This window comes from Mytilus edulis, chromosome 8 (genome assembly GCF_963676685.1).
Source record: "Mytilus edulis chromosome 8, xbMytEdul2.2, whole genome shotgun sequence".
Lineage (NCBI taxonomy): Eukaryota > Metazoa > Mollusca > Bivalvia > Mytilida > Mytilidae > Mytilus > Mytilus edulis.
In genome coordinates, this window is record NC_092351.1 from 21,430,575 (window position 1) to 21,457,021 (window position 26,447).

At 32.2% G+C, this 26,447-nt stretch overlaps 1 protein-coding gene and 1 long non-coding RNA gene across 2 annotated transcripts; one reads left to right on the top strand and one right to left on the bottom strand.

The window, feature by feature from the left end:
- Positions 1-1,956: 1,956 nt before the first annotated feature.
- On the bottom strand, positions 1,957-25,741 carry LOC139485063 (snaclec echicetin subunit beta-like). Its single transcript, XM_071269180.1, has 5 exons — positions 25,664-25,741; positions 7,515-7,680; positions 6,623-6,720; positions 6,112-6,225; positions 1,957-4,218 (listed from the first exon to the last, which is right to left on the bottom strand). Exons 1-5 carry the CDS (start codon positions 25,692-25,694, stop codon positions 4,004-4,006), a joined length of 624 nt encoding a protein of 207 aa, XP_071125281.1. The 5' UTR covers positions 25,695-25,741; the 3' UTR covers positions 1,957-4,003.
- LOC139485062 (uncharacterized) lies at positions 19,347-20,844 on the top strand. Its single transcript, XR_011655244.1, has 3 exons — positions 19,347-19,730; positions 20,083-20,160; positions 20,726-20,844. It is a non-coding gene; the product is annotated as an uncharacterized lncRNA (long non-coding RNA).
- Positions 25,742-26,447: the final 706 nt, after the last annotated feature.

Here is a 26,447-nt window from a genome sequence, read left to right on the forward strand (position 1 = left end):
AAAAAAGATGAGTTTTGTAAGTGCAATAACTGTTCGATATAATATCTTAAATATTTTTTAAGCGAAACAAGTTAATACGTCAAGAAAAAACGGTAGCCCGGATTTGTTTTTTTTTCTCAATCGATTTATGAATTTCGAACAAAGGTATACTATAGGTCTTTCCACAGAAAATTGGAAATACCGAATTCGAGTAACTATGATATGACATTAAATAACCTCTGACTATATTAATGCAATATAATATACAAATGATCCATTGTGTATCACGTATCGTTCGTCGTCTGTCTTCGCTCGTCATCGTCCGTTAACATGCCAATATGTATCCATTGTTTCCTTCTTTGAAGGTGGGTGTATCATTATAAAATGCTCAAATGATTTGCGTCTTCACATTATGTAAATATGATCGGTTGAGAGGGCTTCCTGAAATGACTCTTGACGTTATATATTTTTCGACAGACCTTGACCTAAATATTGTGTATAACCAATGTAAAAACACACGGCGGCGATCCAGTTCGATGATGCAATCATTAAGTTTCATTTTGCGTTCATCGTTAAAGTTGATAATAAACACACCACATTCATTTGAATGATCATAAACAATTTTTTAGTTTATTTTTTTTATCAGATAGCAAATTTGGTGGAGTACATAGTTTTTCCTTAACCAATATAATATATGCATGTAGGAGGCAAATTTAATAACACGAATGAACATAGTACGTGTAATAGAGGTTACGAGTTGAAAAATTCAATTTCTATTCTAAAGATGTTTAAGCATTAAACAAATTTTAAAGGAATGTATTCATGTATAAACTTGACTAAGTCATTTGCAAACATTTGGAATTTTATTTCTTTGTTATTAAATTGGTCGAATTTATACACCAAGAAATTCCTTTAAAAAGGCATGTATTCTTATAAAGTTCTTAAGGTTAGAATAAACCATTAGATCTTATGGACGCAGCCACATTTTTTTTAGAATTAAAAGTATTATTAATTCTTATTGGTTGATATGTGCGCCCGTTATTTTTTGTTATTACATACCTTCGTTTTCTCATGACAGCTGAAATTACTAGACTTTACCAATGACGGCCGCAAGACCTATCAATTGTATTCAATGTTCATTTTATGCCCGCATGAAGGTGCCTGGAATATTTGCCGATGGATGTTAAGCTACTAACAGTCAACTAATCAATTTAGTTAAGGCTTTTTCAGTATTGCCTCGATAATCAAAAAGTAAAATGTTTGGATATCAGCAATTATCCGTCCCATGAAATGTTCATGCTTAATTATACACCAACATTCATTGTTTTCAAAAAGAGTAAGATGTCAATAAAACTGGCAATATAAAAAGTCAGACTACAACCCTACACTGTAAAAACAAAAACAACTGCCATACCTGGCATTGTAATCTTTTGCGGACAAACTCGTAAGGGTCAAATTAATAAATAATATAGTATCTTTACCCATCCGAGGCACACTACTGGTTTAAAGTGTGTTTCAATATTGTACCAGTATTGGATCATTATAATTGTTGTTTGAGATTTTGTATTGTATATAATCCTTGAAATTGTTGAAGTATTATACATTGTATTAAGGTACAAAAGAGGGACGAAAGATACCAAAGGGACAGTCAAACTCATAAATCTAAAACAAACTGACAACGCCATGGCTAAAAATGAAAAAGACAAACAGAAAAACAATAGTACACATGACACAACATAGAAAACTATAGAATAAACAACACGAACCCCACCAAAAACTAGGGATGATCTCAGGTGCTCCGGAAGGGTAAGCAGATCCTGCTCCACATGTGGCACACGTCGTGTTGCTTATGTGATTACAAATCCGATAATTAGTCTAATTCGGTAGGTCACATTTATGAAAGGGAAGGGGATTGTAGTTACGACGTAAGGAGATTATAATTTGACCTTTGGAAATGTGTTAAATAACGAAAACAAATTTGACTAAATAATTTATTATAAATTCTTAAAGCAGTCATGATATTATATTTGATAAGGAAATACACTTTGCTATTGTTCTGATTGTTTTTTGACATAGCAAGTAGAATTATAATCAATAACAGTATAATACATATATTAAATTATGATTCAGAATTGCCTTTAATACCAATTTCAATTCTTCGTCTTGATCATCAACCATATGGTTCATTACTTAAGATAAATATTGCCCAGCATATAAAACCAGACAAGGACTTATTGTCTAAATAAATGCCAACCACATGACAGAACACCGTAGAAGATAAGGTAACAAATATTGTGAACTCTTGCTATTGTGTTTACTCTCAGATAAAAACAGTTTAGAAATGCAATAACCTATTTTGAAATGGTCTTATTTGCAAAATTGAAAATTATCATCGTTCATTTAATAGTTATCCCATAAGGACGCGGTGTGTCAGTGTAAGATCATCCCGATGGTCGGAGGCCAGAGGGTGATCTTACACTGACACACCAAGTCCAAATGGGATAACTATTTTACATCCCAGCTGTTTTAGATTAGACGAAAAACCATTTACAATTCATAAAATCTAGATTAGAACGCCACACAACCATTATAATATACTTTATATATTACTATATGATGTATACTCTTTATGACCCCCTAACACGATGAGTTGATATCAAACAATGTCAACTCGCCCCACTGTCCAATCGGCCCACACTATATCGCCACTTTATGAAAAAATCGCCCCACTCTTGTAACCGACTCGCCCAACTTTAAAAAAGTGTAAAATCAAATTGCACAATCAGTCTGACAACTCATTTATTTAACGAAAGGGATTTAAACCCCACTGAATAAAAGTCATCCAACTCGCCCCAGTTATAAAAATATCTTGCTTCCTTTAAGTATGTTAAATTTCTGATAGTTCGTATCCAGTCGTCCTGGTGAAGTGGTATGTGTCGTGGCTTTATATGCTTAAGATCTTGAGTTCGAATCCCAGCACGTACACTGGATTTTTTCTACGTGAATTTTGATAGATAGTCTTCTCCATATAATTAATTATAAGTTTTATACTGATTTGACATTCCCGCCAAAATGTTACAGAACAAAGGAAAGCATGCATAACAAAGAAACTTAAACTGGGGTGATCTGGTTGGGGTGATCCGGCTCAGATCACCCCTGTTAGAACAAAGGAGCTGGGATGTAATTCTAAAGATCAATACATTGCATGATGATTCTTTTATTGGTCATTTACGTTTAAAATTTGGTTCAAAATTACCAGCATTAATAATTAATGAAAAACGACTGTTCGGCATAAGGTAATTGTTTTTATATCTACTCAGGTATACGTTTAAAAGTGTTTTTTTTTATTCTAACTTAGTCAAACTACCATTGGGTGTACTGTGAAAGATTATCTATACAAATGTATACTTCATTTTTTTTACTCTGTATTATTGAACAGAAGTATTCGTCATATTCTAGACATATGACCAAAATATTTGGTATTTAGAAAAAAAAAACGGCTTACTCTAAATAATCTTCTCAAGGATTGCTTTATTAACCACTCTTGATATAAGAAAGGGTTGCCTTACACTGTGTACAAATCGGGGATCATACATTTATTCAAAAATTATGGTCGCCTTACACATGCAAACATATCTTCTTGAGATGTTAAGCTACCTTTTGATGAACACTCATACGGACAATTTGCTACATCAACCATGCCAGAATCTATTAATGGTTGCAAGGCACATTTATTTAGCCAGATATAATCTGTAACTTTCAAAGTTTGCATTTCTTGGTCTTCAGAAATATTAGCCATTGTTCTTTTCTGACAGCGACAAGAGTTTGTACTGGACTTCGAACAATTAGATTTTCCCATAGGCGAAGAGATGGTGGTTGGTGTTATTCTATTACTCTGTGTGTATAATGTCTGGGATGTTGCAGTATCTGTATATTTAGTCGTTGGAGTAGGCGTTTGAGGATTTTTTGTGGAAATGTTGCTGACGACTGACGACAAATGGGTGGATACTTTTAACGCTGTTGTTCATACATGTTGTGCCGTAGTTTTGCTGTAGACTGGAGATACCTGGGAGGATACTTTTAACGCTGTTGATACATGTTGTGCCGTAGTTTTGCTGTAGACTGGAGATACATGGGAGGATACTTTTAACGCTGTTGATAAATTTTCTGGTACGAATTTAGTCTCACTGTCTGTTGATGATACTGGCTCTTTTGTAGTCGACACTTTAGTTGATGCTTCTGTAAATTGTGAAAGAGCACTTTAAGTTTTGGTATGTACCTTTGAAATGGCAGACTACATTTGAAAGTATTAACAAAAATTACTTGGAATTCATTACTTTTAAAATCCGAAGAAATGTACGTGTAAAATAGTTGAATGTATATATATTAGAAAGTAAACGCTTTTAATTAAAACCAGAAATGCAAACGAAAGGCTAAGGCATTGGCACATTTTATAATGTAGATGTTTATCAATAGGTACAGTTGAAATCCATGAAAGATCGATCCTCCTGTAAGTTGAAATTTTAGATATGTTTAATTGAAGACTAACGTGTTTTGTAGATTCTCAATATTTAGGCTATATTGACGTTTATAAGTATAAGTTGGATGGCATTTACCTGACACTCGTACGAATATGTTCCGTACAGTTCGAGATGCTCTGATATGTAAAAATGCTAAAAAAAAATCCATATCCATTTATGAATTGCTAGTACTAGCCATATCTGTTAGAATACAAATATCAATTCCAAAAGATTGATGAGTATACATGTACATGTAAATCGCAAGATTCCCAAAAGAGCATAACATTATAATAACAAGCAAGCGACATGAAACAATCAATCATACATTACGAAGATGTGTAATCAATTGCAACACAAATGACAAAAGCTTCAATGAAAAGGGTAAACTACAAAGTTTTTCACATTTAACATTTTTCCAAACTGTAGACTTATCTAAATGCCGTGAGTAGGTTTTTGCAACTTGCACAATTGATAACAAGTGGTCTCTAAACTCATTGGGTCTATTGATAATCATGCTTCATCAATCTTTCAACACCCAAATGTTACTTGTTCTTCCTACCTCCCAAAATATGTTATTGTACCCTGAGTTAAAACCATCGTTTTTGTATGTAAGTCACATTACATACACTGCTCGATAAATGAATTACGTATAAACAATTTAGAAACTAAATATCTACCCCAAAACACTTACTGCCGAGGACATCCTCAATACTCTTAGTTCTTCTATGTTCCTTTGGAACTGCAACCAAAGACGAAATACTGGATATTCCACCACTGTATTGGATACCTAGACTACATACGTGTTCTTACAAACTATGCTATATTTCTAGATCTTCCATATGTTCTACGAAATATCTTTCTAAATTATCAACATCAAGTGTATCAGCAATCAAAGCCGGGCTTTAAATTAATTGTGAACTACCTATTTTAGAAGTGACTAGAAGTAGATTTGGATACTAAACCAATGCAGAGATCATTTAGAGTGCTAGGTACGAATATTAGCGATTAATTATATCTACTTTGTAAACTAACACTATGATTCAAACACAAAATTCTGTGAAACTGACAATATCAAATTGTTAGATTTCTTTATTCAAAACAAATTTGTTACTAGATATTTGAAGATGTGGTATGGGTACCAATGAGACAACTCTATATCCAAGTCACAATTTTAATAGGTCAACGTACGGTCTACAACACGGAGCCTTGGCTCACACCGAACAGAAGGCTATAAAGGGCCCCAAAGAATTACTAGTGTTAAACCATTCAAACGGGAAAACCAACTTTCTAATCTATATAAAAAAAAGAACGAGAAACACTTATGAACCACATCAACAAATGATAACTACTGAACATCAGATTTCTGACTGTAGGACAGGTGCAACTAATTAATCTACGTTTGAATGCTGTTTTTTTAAACATACTATCGATATTCCAATGGAAACTATCTGTGCCCCTTTTTTGACGAATTTGTCTTTTCTTCTTCTGAGACTCACGTCATACAGGGACTTAAAAAGAAAGAAATAACAACTAAGAATTAAGATTCAACAACCATTCTGTTATTTCTTTTCATGTTTTTTATGTATTTCTTACTAGCTGATGTACTGCTTACCCAGATTTGCATCTCGTTGGCATATAGTCATGAAGATGTTAGAACAGTGTATGTCCCAAACGTTGCCATCATCTTTTAGTCTTGCACAATCCGCGAAGTCATCTGCATCTATCACTAAACACAAACACATTTCTTATTCTGTGTGCACAAAATGTCTTATTCGGGAAAGAGTTAAAGACTATCTTTTTTGTTTAATCATATACCAAGTGTTTCTATTACAAACACATTGTGCCGTTCAGTGTTATTTTTTATTAAAAAAACGGGATTAAAAATGTTTTAACAAATTAAGCTCAACTAGTTACTAGGCGTTTGTTTGGAAATTGATAATTCTCTTAACGTTTTAGTTGGCGATTGTGAATTTAAGACATGCACATGACAATATAGATGTCGCGTAAAAGTGTTATGTCTTCTTTTGAATTGAATTTTTGATCACATTGATTTCGAAAATCACTTACTGTTTATCATATCCCATTGAATTGTTATCATTTCGAAGAAATGTAATGGTACCTACCAATGCCTTGGTCTGATGCAAAACCGTCCGCCCAAATCCAAATACCATTCGAATTAATTTCCTTTAATCCAATCCATACCTCCTCTGCTATAGCATTCCTGAAATTAATGAGGATTAATTGATGACAAATGATTTTAATAAGATATGTGTACATATTGTTTGGTAGATTTGATTTAATAAACATATAACTAGAATTCTGACAAATGGCATCAAAGTGAAATACTATGTTTGGTAACTTACAAACTAGAACGACAGGCAATCACATATCAAACAAATGGCTGTCCTCATTACCGTTAAGTGATTCCGTCAGCTTATTTGTAAGAAGGGACATGTAGGAATTGTTCTGTGATTTATTTTTTTATCAATATATAGATATAGGAAGATGTGGTATGAGTGCCAATAATACAACTCTCCATCCAAGGCACAATTTATAAAAGGAAACAATTGAAGTTCATGTGTTCAACATGTAGCCTAGATTAAATCAGATATCAAGATCATAAATTCTCACAATTGATTCATAATTTGCGATATACATCTACTAAATTATACAAATGAAATATATACATATGATCTCTTTGTAACTACCTCAAACATTAATAGGTATAGAAACGATGTTTCTATTTAGACTTTGATATTCGAATTTGTATGTAAACTACATTGTAGTTTTGATTTAGATTGTCACCCTCCCATATTTTATTTCCTTCTGTACATAATCAAAACGACATAAGGTATCATACTATACACATAACCCGAGAGTCTTAATCTCTTTGTTAACAGTTAATAGGTAACAACAAAACAGAAAATAAATTAAACAAATAACTATTCCGTAGTATAGAGTTACATTATATTTTTACTTTTTAAACAAATCACGAATAAACAGTAATGAACTTACCGAAGGTTTTTAAAATAGTTCATTTCTACTTCTGTCTTTGGCATGATAACGTATCCACCAAAATCATGACACTTTTGCGTTGCGTCTGCGTAGTTGAATTTGCTTTCTATTTTATAACAGTTTGCTCCAAATAATGACCAGTCTGGATCCGAACAAGTGAATTGTCCTAATTAAAGGAAAACAAATATTAGGATTATATTAGTAATAGTTATAAGTAAATGATCACTCATGATACCCTCGGTAAAGTCTACAAAAAAATGTTTGACAAAAACCAACAAAGAATATTTGCTAGAAGTTAGAACCATCTCAATGTACCTCTTGATTTGCTTTGTTTTTTTAATTTCTTCGAACATTATATTAAAGGTAATTACACAAATTATTTTGTTAATATCCAAATAAAAAGATGTAGTATGAATGAGACGACTATCCACCAGAATGTTATTGTCATGGAAATATATAGATTTCTACATTAGTACCAGTGGATTGTCGGATAAACCCAATCACGATAGTTGAATTATCAATTGCAAAGTCCGAGTCTTTACACTTTACAATTTATCAGTCAACACTTGATAAATCCGATAATCCACGATTAACCATATAAAAATCTGTTTCTCTAATGATTATCAAATTATTTTTTATTTTTTGGTTTATTCGACGATCCCCTTGGAGTGCATTCGATTGTTTTATACTATGGGTTCGGAAAGGACTAATTTGAAAAAACCAATTATAGATGTTCTTTTAGAAATCCTTTTTCTTAAAAAAAATCACACTAATTCTAATAATTTTGTTTTTCTTTCTAAAAACTGGCATTATCAAGATGCTTGATATCTGGATTTACAACATATTTGCTACGTTTGGAGGACCAATATTTCAACAAACTATCGCTGCATTACCGTGTGAACCAGCTATGTACCTCTTCTTCAGGACTAATTCCTTTATTCTTATAAGGAAACTGTTTTAGAAGATAGCAATGTCCTTTAACTTTACTTTCCGCTTTATAGATGATGTTCCATCACTAGAAGGTGTCAGACCACCAATTACTCTCTCTAATTTAGAACGTATGTAAAAGTAGCCCTACTCTGACACAAAATAGTGCATTTGATGTCCTTGTTTATTTAAACTAACCAACAAATTTGCAGAAATGAAACTTTTGGTGAAAGAGAAATATATCAAGACCATTTTAGCTAAAATTTACTTGTTTATGAGTTTGCATTCAAAATTGAGGATTAATGCACTCCATAGTATACTAGTTTAAGATTTCCAAAAAACAAGGGGTTATTTTTAGTAGTACCTCTATTCGGAAGACCTTTTCTTTTTTATATGATTTTAAACATCTGTTTAAAATTGGCATGTAGAAAGCTGATACATGTACAATTCAGGATATACCTGGTTTCTAGGAAGTTAAACTTAAGGTAAAATATTTAGAAAGCTGTGAAAATTGCAAAATTTGGTTGAACAGAAAGGGATTTTTAATTGGTGGTATGACACCTTCAACTCAATTTGTTGACTTTGTTGAACGAATCTATACCACCAAACTTCAGTCACATGATACAACAGATACAGGTAATTCTACTTCGTATTTTGACTTACGTCTGGAAAATAACAATAATGGTAGGTTAAAAACAATTATTTTCTTATCAGGCTGATTTTAGCTTTCCAATTGTGAACTTTCTATTTGTATATAGTAGCTCGAACTCTAAAAAAAATTCAGTACTAAAAGTCCCGCATCAAATGGAAAAATCAAAAGCTCAAAAACATTAAACAAACGGATTATAACTGTCATATTTCTGATTCTGACATTTTCAGATGAAGAAAATTGTAGATTTTGGCAACATTCAGGAAGCGCTATCCCCAAATTCATAAAATTTTCACAGCTAATATGTATTATAATGACTTTCTAGATTAAGGGTTGATGTTAACAAGAAAGCTGTAAAACTAAAAGTGCCGAACGGTAAAGTTGAATTAATCCTGTCAGATATTTAACGGAGGCTATCACGAATCCAATTGGTTGACCGTTATGCAATATCCGTACCACATATGATAGCTGATATGTTCCGAATGTCTGAACTGTCGAATGAGTTTTTTCCTCTGGTAAATGATGCATCGCTTTCATGCATTTCATAGATTAATTGAAAATTTAAAATAAAATGTTAGTATGTATATAAATAATATGGTTTTTAACAACGAAAAAATGACAAAAATTAATTGCGTTCGTTGAATTGTCCATTTTACAGTAAACAAATGGATGATTTCCTGGTTTGATATTATCAGCTACCACAATGGTTATTGCTGAAAACCTCTTAAACAGACAATGATAACACACACTGGTTGATTTAAACATAGAATAGTTGCAGTTTTTTAAACCAACCTTTTTAGCAAGAATACCAAGCAAGCCCTCAGGGTTGTACTGATATTCGAGTTGTAGAATTCAAAATTTTAAAATAAAGCACACCATTATTCTTAGTATCTGCAATTTGTCTCTAATATTTGGTTTAGAATATGAAGTGAAAGAAGATAAAAAATAAAACTATTGTTCGGTTGTATGAATGAAGTCGCATGCATGTTACTAATAAATTAAGACGAATGGACTCAGCACATGATGCTGATGAACTAATACACGACATAACTACCTTATATTTTCGAATATCAAGCCGTCAATGATCTCCAAAGTAGAAGGTACAAATGGAGAATGAACATAGGGCCGATAAAATAAAATAATGCTTGATGGATTATCCAACCAGGTATGAACATGTAACGTAAACACGATTCTGACACATAATTCATCTATGATTTGTTCACAACGTGCCATATTTAATCAGTAAAAGTAAAAGAAGCATATAGGACATTAAAATATTGTATGTGACACAAATTTAAATCATATTAACTTTATACTTGTTTGTAGTTTGGAATGGCGATCTCTATATTTTTGACTGTCACTCTGATTATCTGATGCTAACTTATTCACGTTTACCATATACACTGTAAATACATTTATTGATGTTCGAATTAAACAAGGAGATGTTAACTTACCTGAAACGAATACTTCTTGCAGCCGAAAAAGACATAGAATTGTCAGAATATTAAACATTCTGTTATTTGATCTTTTTCGAAAATTATGTGGATGATGACGATATATATACTGTAGAGCATGACTTTGGTCGATGCTCTGGTCAATAATAAGAAATAATTGGTATCTTTATATGCCAGCTTTAGCAGTAGAAGCATCGTTTTGGAATAAAGAACGATAACTCTCTCTACACGACCCATCTGAAAAGTTTCGTCACTCTCGTTAAATCTCGTACGATTATCTTTTTTTAATGGCTGCCGAATTTAACGTTTCAACGCGAACTTGAAAAAACGGGACAGATAGGAATTATTTCTATGTGCAATACGACATGAATTTGTATTTGTTTACAAAAACAAGAATTCAGAAATTTTGGGTACTTGTGAAGTTAATTTAAATTTTATTGTACCACGAAAATTACCGAAGTTTGGACGCCATGTTTCGTCTGCTTCATTTTCCATTATCAGTGAGGTAAAAATCAAAGTTCCTTATTTATAACAGGTACTTCATTTAAAAGTCACAAAATCATAATTAATGATAACATATTTAGCGTAAAAGTTTCGTCCAGCCATGGGAACACAGATAAAACCTCTGCAAACAATACATTTCGGGATTTTTTTATAATGGCCATGCGGCATCTGGGGTAAACTCCGGTGCACTTGTTGACCATGACTTCTTATGTTCACCTGCCACATAATTCCCGACATCAAAGAACAGTGATAATGACGTTGGTTATACTGTTGAATGTGATCACGGTAATTCTTGTAAGCCCACAGACTAATTCAAAACTTTAATGACGCCCCCCCCCCCCACGGTAAATCATGAAAGCCCACAGACTAATTCAAAACTTTAATTACGCCCCCCCCCCTACCATCCACCCACCTACCCACCCCAATAATTCACAATCTGTCTGGTTATTAAAAAAGTTGGTTAAAAGACTGACAATATAGGTGCTATTTGGGTACTCTCATGTTAGCAACTTCACAGCTACACATTTATTTTCATGACTTCCTTTGGCAAACTCTCAACAAATCTTTTCACTGATTATATCACATAGATCACTTTATCAGATACAGTCCCAGGAGATGGAAACTGTTTTGTCTTCTCTCTCTAAGTTTAATCATAAAAGGAGACTTGGAGACTTGAGTCTGGCTAGAACATTTAATTACAAACTGTATATATTGTATGCTCCCATATTGTACAAAAAAGGATTTTATGGGAAAATGGAGTTCATATGATAACCCATGATAATACCAGGGCATGTTACCTGGGAGTATGTCATGTATGTGGGCTTTATCCTAAAGAATTCAAGCTGCAACAGTCACCTGTATATTTTATGCATCAGTTTAAACCTGATCAAAAAACATTTTCACTCTACAGAGTACTTTATCACAATATCAGGTTCACATTTCAACCTATTTAGCAATACACACAGTGACACTTATGGTTATATAACATCACAGTACCAAAACTGCACTCAGTAACCAAAATTCAACAAAATAAAGCTGTGGAAAGCTTACAGGTTTTCTTTCACCATGTGCAGTTATTTAATTATCATCTTTTTAAAATGAGAAAATTAAATTTGTTACTAGCATCCTTTTCTTCAAAAAATAAAAGTTGAAGCATGGACTAATGTCTAATTGTTCGAAATATTTGAAGAATTAAAACAAAACATTTGTTTATATTCCAGTGTTAAGGATTTGAAATAACATGTAATGAGGTATGGAATTTGGGTACTGACCTCATTGCAGAATCATGGATTGTTTGGAGGTCTATGACTGCATGGACTCAAAATTAAATTGGTGTAACTATATTGTAAACAAGGATAGTCTACAAAATAAGCACAGAAGAAACTTTTGTCTGGTTCATAAAAAAGAGTTGGTGAACAAACTGACAATATAGGTGCAATTTGGGTACTCTCATGTTAGCAACTTCACAACAGAACTACTACAAATTTATTTTCATGACAAAAATAAAAAATATACAAACCTAAAGGCAATAAAATGCTTTGCCATGCACAGCCTGATATGACCACAGATTTACAATGTATATTTAGCATATAAATTTTGTTTATGTCAATTTGTCATATCAAGTCAATCAATCAAGTTGAAATCAAACATATTTTAATTTGGGACCCTTCAAACTTCAATATGGACTTATTTGAAAACAGGTATCAAGTGAACCCAAACATTTCTATTCAGCAGAAGTCACTAACTACATATCTCCTTAATTTCATATGATATTGATAGTATTAAGTTCCTACAAAAATATTGAAAATGTGTGTACATTTATTTTTTTCCTAGCTTCTTTCATGTGAAAGTGGTACTTTTATGGTCACTATTCATGTGTTGCGTCTAAATAAGAATTGTTACCTTTTATAGTTACAGAACAGGTTAAACAAATACTTCCAAAGAAACAGAAAAAGAAGACAACTTGGAACAGCACCAGCCATGCCAGTATATGTATCAATAAGAACTCAGATCAGAATAGCATGGACAATATGTTAGTTATATCCTTGTGCATATATAGTGAGGAATGTTATCAATAATTCTGCAGATAATGCTGCTGCAATTTCATCAAGACTAGTGTTTTGTACATTTTCTGTTAAAATATTCACACAATCAGTGAAACATTCAAAAAGGCTAAACTTAATTTTTATTACTGAAAGTTTTAAACAATGACAAGTGTTTTATTTATCAAATAACTCATGTCTTTCTGTGAGAGAAAAAATCATGTGCAATTTTTGGAATTAAAGGGAAAGAAGATTCTTTTGCCTCGCACTGGCGCATGTCAATTGTGAATATACTTACCAAATATATTTTCTTTATCATGATACTCATGTCGACATTATGGAGAAGTACACATCATAGGAAAAATGCACAAAAAACAAATAAAATAATTAAAACATCCATTTTGTGTGCATCTCCTGTCAAATCAGTATTTGTTGCATCTACATATATACTAGATGAGTATAGTTCATGTAAATATGGTAAATTAAGAAAAACACAAAAATTGATAAAAAACAACCCCAAAAATGTTGTACTATAACCCCAAAATCAATTCTAATCTTCCTTTTGTGTATTGAACCTTCTAGTACAATTTCATGGAGATCCATTCACTTATATTAAAGTTATTGTCTTGAAACCAAATGTGTCTTCTTGAAAACAACTATGACATGATTAAGCATTACTCGAAAGCAAATTTTTGACATGCTTGTATTTCCCATTTCCATTCTCAAATTTATTTTGCTGTCATATAAAAACTTGAAAAGTGAGCTAACAAAAAAAATATATGCAAGAAATGTCATTAAACTGACTCTGAATTACGACATGAAATTGATGTAGAACTAACAAACTGAAGATGATCAGGAATACAAATGTTTTTTTGTTTGAGTCAGATTTTTTTCACTGAACCCCTTCATCGCTATCAATTAAAAAATTACTGTGTACATACTTACCTGTGCTGTTTGGGAAGTTTTAAATATTTTAAGATATACATGTATAAAAGTTAAATTTATTTTGCATTTCTGAAAGATAAAATCAGATTGTCAGATATATTTCTATTGGGGTTGAATTAAGATATAGAAATTTTACAATGACAGATGATATGCACCTTGAAAGTTTAACATCGTATGATAAAAAAAATATGAAAAACCGTATACATGTACTTCCGTCCCATCTTTTCTTCCTACATTATTTGCAACAGTACAGAATTTTTTGCTGAAATAACTGAAAGGATAAACATTATTAAATCGATTTCCACAACTCGAGGTTTTTGATAAAATGACACCACAAAACGAACAGAATCAGAATCAACCAACATATGAAAAAAACGAATAAACTTTCAACAATTAATCGAAGTCAAAAACCCTCTTCCACGCGGCATTTTAAGTGTAACGTCGTGATGTAGGAACATCGTGTCTAACGTTTGAAAGTAGAAATAGAGCAATCTGTACTTCAATTCACCCTTATTACAAGAAGCCCTGTAGTTTGCGCTTGTTTAAAAGGAGATGGAATGCTTGGCTTGCAATGTCAGTCCTCATATAATTCCACATATTATTCTTCCATCAAACAGAAGTTGATATCAACCATATATATGGAAGTGTTTCACGACATTGACTGGCTTTTCAGCCCTCGTACGGTCGGCTCGGTGTCCGAAGGCGTTTGGTGAGCGTTTCAATAATTTTTGCCATCGGTAAGGAACGAGTAGTGGTCGCCATTTTGGAGGTCGCCATCTTGGTTTTGTGAGTTGTTTTGATTTGGTATGTTGACTATTTTGATGTTATTTCTTCACAACGGCTGCTTTCAGGGCCCGTTTGGTCAGCTTGGCAGCCCGCTAACCTCGACGATGGAGTACTGGTAAATGAGTCGTGGACGTAGTTCTAAAGATGACAGGAAGCGTTATCAGGACCAAAGGCGTGAGGCAGTGAAATGAAGGTCAATCATTTAAACACCTAGGATACAGCCCTCGGACATTAATCGGCATAAGACTCCCCCATGATACAGTGGGTTTTGAAGTGCATGTTAACGCGGGTACGCCTACTACTACGTCTACTGTTTGGCGTTGAATTGGATTCTGTCATCTAAAGTAGTAAGTCGTTTATCATCTATCTGTAAACTCTCATCGAAGATAGCGGGTAAAGGAGAGCTGGCCCAGCACGTCCGTTCAGCTGTAATGACTGACACGTGGAAGCTATAAACTTAGATGTGATCTATAAAATATATAAAAGAGGGACGAAATATACCAAAGGGACAGTCAAACTCATAAATCTAAAACAAACTGACAACGCCTTGGCTGAAAATGAAAAAGACAAACAAACAACAGCACAACTTATTGTTCAATCGTATAGCATTTACAAATACCAGTTGATACGTCATAGCACTCAGTATGAAAAAAAGAAGATTTTGTATAATTGCCAAGAGACAAATATCCACCAAAGTTCATGGAATTAGATGTAAGCAATCATGAGTAACCGTACGGCCTTCAACAATGAGACAAAACACCTACATATAGTCAAGTATAAGAGGTCAAGTGACAAAATATAAAACGTTTCAATTAAGAAAACGGAATTTGTAACAAAGCCAATAACAAAAAGCAATATGACAAACTTAAACCAAAGACAACCACTGAACTTCATGTGTATTTGTTGAGAAACCCACGAACTTTAGCGTGACATCCTGCGGACGTCGGTAAGGAACTTTAATTGCAACGGCATTTCTGTTGTTGTTGTTACTCTGTACCTGAATGTGGCTACTGTAGTACAAATATACGGGCTTGCAACTTTTGTTTTGCTTATGCGGAGATTTGAAGATGTTAAATCTAACGAAGAATTCGACAGAGATTAACTTTCGACTTTTTTGTATTTAATTATTGATAAGCAAATATATTTTTCAGACTTGAACACTCAGATTATCAGTGCATTAATAAAGACTGGATATGGCAGTTGTTTTTTTGACTTTTTAAAAATAAGCTATATCAACAGAGGAACTAGCTAGGAAACTAACATACGAAATAAGGATTGTCGACTTTCAAATGATGTTAAAGCGTATATGCTTAAACGGAATTAAATGCATATTCGATTACCAAAAAGAAATTGTTATGTGTACTACATTTGTACATGATCAATTTTCATACATTTGTACACAAATGAAATGCATGGTACAAGGTACATTTTGTAAATTAAACCCAGTATGCTATTTAATTTATATAAAAAAAAATCCAAATCAAACACCTCCTAACCTTTTCGGAAAGTGATAATCCGTTTTTAATATAAATCTTACCTGACACAATGATTGTTCCAAAAAGGCTAAAAAGGAGGTAATCCTTCACCATACTAAATGCACAGTTGCTTTTTTCACAGACGGACACATCACATCATTATTTAGAAATATAAATAAAGTTTAGACGACAAAAAGGTGATGTGAACATGTCTATAAACTATGTTTCTTTGTAGATGGTGCACATGACTCCGTTCTATTTGAATCACGTGATTCCTACACATTGGAAACACCTCCATTGTATTCTTAACTTAAAATCCAATTCAAATTATAATACATCTTACGGAATTTTTGGTAGAGCATTAGAGAGGGTGAGAGAAAGAAAAATCATGATTAAATTATTGGTTGCAATCAATTAATGTATCTAGTAGTTTAAACTGAAATTAATGTTAAATTATTTGTTTGCTGAGGAAATCTTAATGGTTCAAAGTGCCCTTTAAAAGAATTTACAATATGAACTAATTGGTATTTAATCGTTTGCTTGTTTATTCAATTTGGTAAGCAGTTCTGCATACTGTTGTGTAACTTATCAATATACTGAGAAAAGGTAAAATACAAAATAATTCTTAACTCCGATGACAATTCTATATGGAAAGTCCCTAAACAAATCGTAAAATCAAAAGATAAAAAATATCGAACAAATAGATAACAACTCTTATATTCCTGATTTGGTAAAAAGCATGTTTTCTTTTGTAGAAAATGATGGATGTTATTAGTTTAAACAATATTTTATTCAAATAAATTGAATAGACAACTTTCGAGTTCGATGCATTTCCGTCAAAAACTCTGGTTTTAGTGAACGTCATTTGTGCGTTCAGGGGCGTCGTCATTTCCATTCCAATGTTGAGTGAGTGGTTGGAAAACTATAATTCTATATTGTACGAATTATTCGGCAAATTGAAATCTCATAATTGACAATCAGCATTGCTGTCATTAGGGAATTGTCACTAAGTACCTACAGAGCAACCATTATTTCTAGTTTATCCTACACAATGACGATCACGAAGACGCTTGATGAACGTAAATAGTGCAGGGATACAGGCGACCCCCTCTATCTGGTAAATGACGTCATAAATGCGCGTATAATTGACGAGTTTTTTCCGGTGACGGATGAACTCGAAAGTGGTCTATTGGATTGGGCAACAGACATAGCCTATGTAAGCCCTCTCCACAGAACAAGGTACAATATGTTACATTCAAACACATGCACAAACATAAAAATACTTCTTAGCTGACTGGAATGATGTTTCAAATAGTTAAACTCACAAAAATAAGAAAAAATAAATAATGAAAAAGTTTTATTATTCTAGGTGATAAGCTCCAGCATTGATTTAAAGGTCTCACATTAAATTAAATGGTCTCCAGTCAGCTTTATAAAATAATTAATTTGATAACTGATTTATAAAACAACATGTTTGATATCATGTACTTATCTTTACTAAATTATTGCACCTGAAGAAAAACGACAGTGAGAAGTAACCATATTGATACATTAAAGAATTATAATAATATAAAAAGAATTTAGAATGTTAATAGTAAGAAGAGAAAAAAAATAGGTTTAAGAAACTGATGATATACAAATTGAATATATGAATGATATCGAAATAAAGGTGCATTTATTAGCTTTTTATAAGCTTTAATAATATTAATTTCAATGTACTGTCATTTCATTATCAACTTTTGTTTCAGTTTTATTTATTTTTCAGCTGGTTCGGGTCTAGGAGCTTAAATATAATATAAAATACAGACATACAAAGTAAAAGTTAATTTGGTTTTGTACTATAAAATACATTTCATTATACAAATCTCTCTGAATTTTTTATATATTCATGAACAGCCTTAACTATCTGCACATTGTCTTCAATACTCATACATTTTGTAGATTGATCATCAAATAGTATCAACTTTAAATCAATATCAACTCCATAAGCAGACAGTTTATTAAAGAGTGTGATCCTGTTAATAAAATTAACGGTACCAATTTTCTTGCACCAGATGCGCATTTCGACAATACATGTCTCTTCAGTGATGCTCGTGGCCAAAATATTTGAAATCCAAAGCTTATATAAAAGATAAAGAGCTATAATCCAAAAGGTCCAAAAAGTATAGCCAAATCCGTGAAAGGAATCAGAGCTTTGCATGAGGGAGATACATTCCTTAATTTATAAAAATTTCTATAATTTTGTAACAGTAAATTTTAATAACACAAAAAATCCGTATTTGCATGCCAGTACCGAAGTAAAAAAGTGTATGATGGACAATCAAAAAAATAATGTTGATTGCCTTCACATTTAATAAACATTTAGGACAGAAAGGTTCTTCTGTCAAAAAATCATGAGAATTAAAATTGCTTGCATCGTTTCGTAATCGACAATGAATAATATTAAATTTTCTTATACCTGAACATAAATATTTAGGAGGAATCTCTGGTTTATATATTTTATCAAGTACAGATTTAAACTGGTTAATCGATAAAGCATTTTTAGCATTAGTATCTTATTCATTCCAGAGTTTAACAACAGATGGTATGAAACTTCTATAATATGAAACTGTTCTGCACCTTGGGATGGTATAATTCTGAGAATCTCTCCTAAGATTGTAATCATTCGGTGAGAGAAAACAAGGTTCTGTGATATAGATACAATGGATAAGCGTTGATTCTTGAAAAAGAAACCATGAGCCTGGAGGGCGAATGGTTTGTTTTTCATGAATCAACGTTTATCCATTGTATCTATAACTTAAACTATTGTGTTAATGTCTTGTCAAAATTAACGCCTATTCTTAATTAGAAGGTATTGTAAGTGAGTTCAAATAACCATAGAGCATGTTATCGTGTCAAACGATCCATTACAATTAAATATCACAAATAAATGTTTAAAAATACAAATACATTATTACACAACACGTCTGCCCTTTAAGATCTTCATATTATCAGGCATCTGAATATTATCTGTTTATACAAAATAAGTTCTATTCGGACTCATTTCTAGGTGTAATACCACCAAATCATGATACGCCACATCCGGTTGCATACGAAAGTAGGTCTAAAAAAATATTCCCTTGAATTTGACAGTTGTAGAAAATTAACCCTGCATTTCAATGCACTTACATTTTTCTGAGTCATAAACATGTATGTTGGGTGTCTGAAAGCATCATTCTTTTTTTATTTGATGGTCTTATAAAATATTTTGGAAAGTTAAGGTTACATAGTTGCCAAAGCAGGTAACCAGTAAATAACCTGGTAAAAATGTGATTGTTTACTTCCGGTGCAGGTTACTTTCTTATATGCAATGAAATGTAGTGTGAAATTTTCACTGTAGCACTGGAAAGGATTAAACTTTATTCATGCAAAGTATTTCTTTGGTTGAAATAAAGGTAAATTCTGTACATTTTTTTTAAAAGTACCAATTTAACAAAGACTAATAGGGAAAAATCAATGGTGGTATTACACCTATTTAGGGAAACTACATGTGCACTCGTGACCTTATTGTACTTTCATTTTTAAAAGTTATTAATAAACCAGTTCATACATTGTAAACATGGACTATTCGGAATGGATTGAGACACAGAAAGCACGTTTGAGGTAAAATTGCCTTGAAATGGGGGTTTACGGGTGTTTTCTAAGTCAAATGGGTGGACAGACAAAGCTGTATTTAGTTTACTGTGTTAAATTTTAAATAATACCCTAACAGTTTTGTTTATACAACATGTGAATTTTTTATTTCAGTGTTCACATGTTCTGAAGAGCATTCTGTTGAAAAATCTTATATGTGAATTGGTCTGCAGATGACACTTCAGCATTAAAGTAAGTATCAACTATCATCATGTTTTTTTGTGGTTTTTTTGGCCGCAAAAGTTTACAATTTGCCATTGTGCCATCTACATTTTGCACAGACAATAAATCATCTAAACACTTATTTGCCCTGGATTTATACACATCAGAATCCAGTCTCACATACTTAAACTTTATAATTCTTACCAATTATTTTTTGTACCAGCATTCCAAGGGACATAACCCTTTTTAAAAACATTTTGAGGTATTTTTTATTACTCTTTCTCCCCATTTTCTAATGTAAAATACAAGAAAGTGGACACTTTGTGTAAATCTATTAGAAATATACTGTTATGAGTAAATAAAAAGACTTTGATACCAGTAACAATAAATGGTTGACTGAAAGGGAACCGTTATTTGTCACACTAGGCGAACAGACTAAAAACTCGAGTTACACATAAGGGCTTCTAGAAACTTCCGTGTAGACTGTTAACATTTATAGAGACAGTTCTTTCAGCTAAAACACTTTAATTATTGATTTAACATTACATTTATATCATTTTTGTGGGGAAATAATCACATTTGTTTTATTTTTTAGACAAAAGATATCAAGTTTTGATGAAAAAGGAAGGAAGGAGGAAAAATGGACCAAAACAGACCAAAACAGACCTTCAAATGAACTCTAAAAGGTGCAATAAAATTGTTTATCATCTAAAAGTTGTCTTTTGTATTCTATTTAATTGTTTGAATGCATAGATCATGAGTTTTTGATCAGATATTAGTCAACACTGCATTTTATAATGATACACTGAAATTTGGATTTGTTGAAGAAATAAGACTGAAATTGCCGTAGGATATGGCCTTACATTATAGTGATTTTCTCTGAAACTATAGATCTGACTGAGACAAAACTTGGCAGTTATGCTTGAAATAACTTGCAATTGGAGGGAAAAAAATTACATTAAGTTTATTTGACATTTAGGTGTTCTTTAGGTGTAATACCACCAAATCATGATACGCCACATCCGGTTGCATACGAAAGTAGGTCTAAAAAAATATTCCCTTGAATTTGACAGTTGTAGAAAATTAACCCTGCATTTCAATGCACTTACATTTTTCTGAGTCATAAACATGTATGTTGGGTGTCTGAAAGCATCATTCTTTTTTTATTTGATGGTCTTATAAAATATTTTGGAAAGTTAAGGTTACATAGTTGCCAAAGCAGGTAACCAGTAAATAACCTGGTAAAAATGTGATTGTTTACTTCCGGTGCAGGTTACTTTCTTATATGCAATGAAATGTAGTGTGAAATTTTCACTGTAGCACTGGAAAGGATTAAACTTTATTCATGCAAAGTATTTCTTTGGTTGAAATAAAGGTAAATTCTGTACATTTTTTTTAAAAGTACCAATTTAACAAAGACTAATAGGGAAAAATCAATGGTGGTATTACACCTATTTATTAAAATTGAAAATGGAAAAAGATACATATAGTGCATATAATAAGTGTGTTTCCGAAATTTTTTAACACGAAGCCTAATTCTAGGCACATAACGATTTTCTAGCATAGGAATTTGCGAATTAACATTTGTAAAATTATGTAGTAAAACAGATGAAATCATATTATATTAATTTATAAAACAATAATGGACAAAAATAATGTATTTATTTTTATTTCAAACATGTGGAATATAAAAAAAGAAGATGTGGTATGATTGTCAATGAGACAACTCTTATTATGAGACCAAAATAACACAGAAATTAACAACTATAGATCACCGTACGGCCTTTAACAATGAACAAAGCCCATATCGCATAGTCAGCTATAAAAGGCCCCGAAATGACAATGTAAAACAATTCAAACGAGAAAACTAATAGCTTATTTATGTAAAAATTTAACAAAAAACCCACTGAATTACAGCTATGCTCCTGACTTCGGACAGGCACATACATACAGAATGTGGCGGGGTTAAAAATGTTAGCGGGATCCCAACCCCCCTAACCTGGGACAGTGGTATAACAGTACAACATAAGAACGAACTATAAATATCAGTTGAAACAGGCTTAACTCATCAGATGGACAGAAAAACAAGTGGACGTGGAATAGCCAACATTTATCCGATTATAAACGACTAAACTCGCTTTTATTACAGAAAATATCCATAATAACATACAAGACAAGAACAAAAACTGGAAAACCAGAGATTATTGACAACAAAGAGAATTCAGGGATTCGAACCTAAACAGACAAGACCTAAACTTTACCTCATTAATCTTAACCATGAATCCTCGTGGATACCAACTTATATTGTACGTTTGCCTATTATTAATATATAAAGGTACAAGCCCTGTTTGTATGTTGAACCGATGTATATCATTTATTCATTTATATATATAAAATAAACATATAAATCGTAACCAATTGGTAGCCCAGAGGTTTCATCGATACGTTGAAGTCAGTAACATTTAACAGAATTCATGGACGGGTTCGATTCCCAGTGAAGGCATACAGAAATTACAAAAATTAAAGGTAAGTTTTTAAAATAATTCCATTTGTGAACAGAAATCAGTAAATTAGTCAATTCAACCTTAATGAAATTAGACACACAAAGGAAACAATAGAATATAATCTGGTGAGTCCATTTCAGCGACGGATTTAGGAAGCGTAGATTATAGAAAAAGAATCCACGGTAAATGAATCGGCTGACGTCACCACAATGGTTTAAAATAAATCTATCATATAACTTGGAGAAAATCCATTTTTTATTTTATAAAATGTAGTAAGTTTATGCTTCTTCCTTCTGTCTGATAATTTTTCAAGACCTATTTCAGTGTATTATTTTTTAAGAGAAGTTGTACGTCGGAGACCAGTAATAATACGAGCAGCTTCAATTTGAACACTTTCTAATAAGTTAGCTTCTTGTAAGGCACAATTATCCCATATAATGTTTGCATATTCTAGAATAGGGCGAATAAATGCTGTATAAATTGTAATAAGTACATTTCGACCCAAACTATGTCTTACTTGTCGTAATAAATGTAATCTAGAACATGCTTTTTTTTTTATAAATTGCATTAATATGTAATTTCCAATTAGCCTTACTCTCAAAGTTGAGACCTAGGTGATAGTGACTTTTTACTTCTTTTATTTGGTCCCCACCAATGCCAAAGTATAAAGGGGGTTGATATCTTTTCTAGAAAATAAAAGGGTTTCTGTTTCGGAGGGATTAAAGGTTACAGCCCAGTTTTCAGCCCAAGTTTTAATCCTCCCAAGATCAAACCAAAGACATAGAAACAGTATCATAGTCATCATCAATAATGGCATATAAAGAGGTGTCATCTGCAAATAATCTAATATGATTACTCATATTTTTCACAATGTCATTAATATAAGTTAAAAAAAGGAATGGAACAGTACCGAGCCTTGGGGTACCCCGAGCACTGGTACCTTTTTGAGATGAATAAAACCCACCCAAAACAACTTTCTGGCATCTGTCACCTAGGTAATCTCCAATCCAATCGATTAAATTACTATGGATACCAAAAACGTTCAATTTATGTAGTAAACCATCATGCCAAACTTTGTCAAAAGCTTTGGAAATATCACAAAAAAATAAAGCGAATATCTTTTCCTTGATCAAGATTGGAAATAATAGTATTATATATTTCTGCTAGTTGATTTACTGTACTATCACCTGGTTGAAAACCAAATTGAAATTAACATAATAAATTGTGATCTTTCATGTAATTAAACAAATGCTCGAATAATTTTTTTTCCATAATTTTGAATATGATACTTGTAAGAGAAATATGTCGGTAATTAACTGGATCATGAAAACTTCCCTTTCCCTTATAAATAGGAGTGACATGGGAAAGTTTCCATGCACATGGAACCCTTTTGAGTTTCAGTGAAAAATTAAATAACAAAGTAAGTGGTTCTACAATACCAGATTTATTTTCTTTCAAAATTCTAGGTGAAACACCATCAGGACCAGAAGGTTTATTACAATTTAGTTTTTGTTTTATTGATCAAACACTTATTCTTCTGTAATACTTATTTCTTCCATTTTAAATGGTGGGTAAGGTACATTATTTGGAAGTTCAGGCTCAATATCAATTTTAGTAATATTTGAAAAATGAGAGTTTAAGAGTTCAGCTTTATTTACTGGATGTAAAAATATTTGACCTTCAGATTTCAGAAAAGGTGTAGGTTCACGAGACTTTGATAATTTAGAAATAGATTTTACAATCCTCCACCACTTTCCTGGTGGTATATTTTTGTCAGTAATTTCTTTTGTAAGTTTTTGTTTATATTGCTCTTTTGATTGTCTAATCAAATCAATCACCTCATTACGTAATTCTCTAATTTTTGCCAATGAATGCAATTATTAGTATTTTTAGCTTTGTAAGAATTCTATTTCTTTGTCTCATTTTCCTACGGATAGTGGAATTCATGAACGGTTTGTCAGCTGAACGTAAAGTAACAACTTTAGTTGGTATATATTTATTCACATTAGTTGAATAAATATTTAAAAATTGAGAATACATGTCATTTATATTATCACATGAATGAAAATGTTCATTCCAATCAATAATGTTTAAGTCACTCACAAAATCTTTATAATTAGCATTATTATTTTCATATTTTCTAACTGTACGTTTGTATGTATAGTCTTTATTCACTTAAAACATTAACCTCTGCACACACAGGAGAATGAGTACTGCAAAAAGGTGACAATTGAATATATCAACTGACTTTACACAACTCTTATTGTTTGTCAAGAATAAATCAATACATGTGCCTGTATCAGTAGTGAAGTTTGTCTTTTCAAAGACAAGATTGTACATATTCAAGCGTTGCAAAATGTTTCTCAAATTGTTACTACTTCTACATGGCATATGATTGTTTGATAGCATATCTACATAAAAATCACCAGTCAGAAAAACTGTCAAGTTTTTGTATAAAGCTTTCAACACAGAATCATAAAAATAATCCCATAGTTTCACACGAGAATTTGGGGGTCTGTAAAAAACACCCAAGTAAAAAATGACAGTGTTGGGTGGAGATTTTCAACCACAATAATTCCAAACCTGGCTTTGCCAATTCAGGTAGTTTTTCATAGTATAAATAATTTTTAACATAAATTATGACTCCCCCTCCTGCTCGTGTTCTATCTAATCTAATAGGCTTTTGAAAACCAGCTAAGGCTATTGACTCATTAGATATGCTATCATCAAGATGGGACTCAGAAAGAGCAATAATATCATATGTGCCTAGTTCACATTCAATCAAATCTACATGAGGTGGTAAGCTACATACATTATTGTGAACTATTTTAATATTACGTAAATCAGTTGAACGATGTGGACCAGGGTTCCGCTCAATACCATACCGTACAAGGAGCATTGACAAAAGATGCGAAAAATGTAAGTGGATAATAACTTCGAATTCACTGGTGACAAAAACAGGAAAATAAGTGTATACAGTGTATAACACTTAAGGTGTTTGATACAGTTAAATGATGAGGAACACTTACCAATAATGTTCATACACTTAATAGTGATCATTTTTTAATCGTATGTGTCAAAAATCAAAAGCATATTTGGTAGTGTCCTCATTTTCCGGAAGTAAACAAAAATGTAAACATAAGACCCAACAACTAAAGTACCAAAAACATAGGTTGTAATGCACCAAAATTATACAAAATAATATCATTCTTATCAAATGTAACTTATATGCAAGTATTAATACACAAGATAAATAAATATAAAAAGGTGTGTTATTGTTGAAGTAAGACACAGCTGTATGCAATAGTAGTAACTTACAAATAGAGCTATATTGCTAAATATGGAAGTCAGATAGACCAGTGTGACCTTGTCAATATTTAGTTCGACTATAAATAGAGTCATGTGCTTTAAACACGTGTTAATGTTTACAAATAAGATATCAACCAGCGTGTGTTTATAGATTTATCAAATTTTAAATTACGAACTGTTAAGTATCCCCTGATTATAAGGTTGGTTCTTTAGAGGCAGATGGTGATTTGACAGATGTTTCCTCTCGGAAAGTCGACTGAAACGTTTGTGATGGTGTGGGTACTGATGGTGGCCCTGATGACTGTTTGTTGGTTTTAACCGCTTTAGCGTAACTGGATGATCGTTTGCCTGTGTATTTATCATCTGGTTTTGAGGGTTTATTGTTGATAGGAAGATGTTGTTGAAATGCAGTCGGAAAATCTTATGGTCTAGTGCATAAGAATATGCGGTCGTCTGGCATTTTAATAAAAACTTTCCCATCAAAAGTCCAGGTTTCTTTAATGA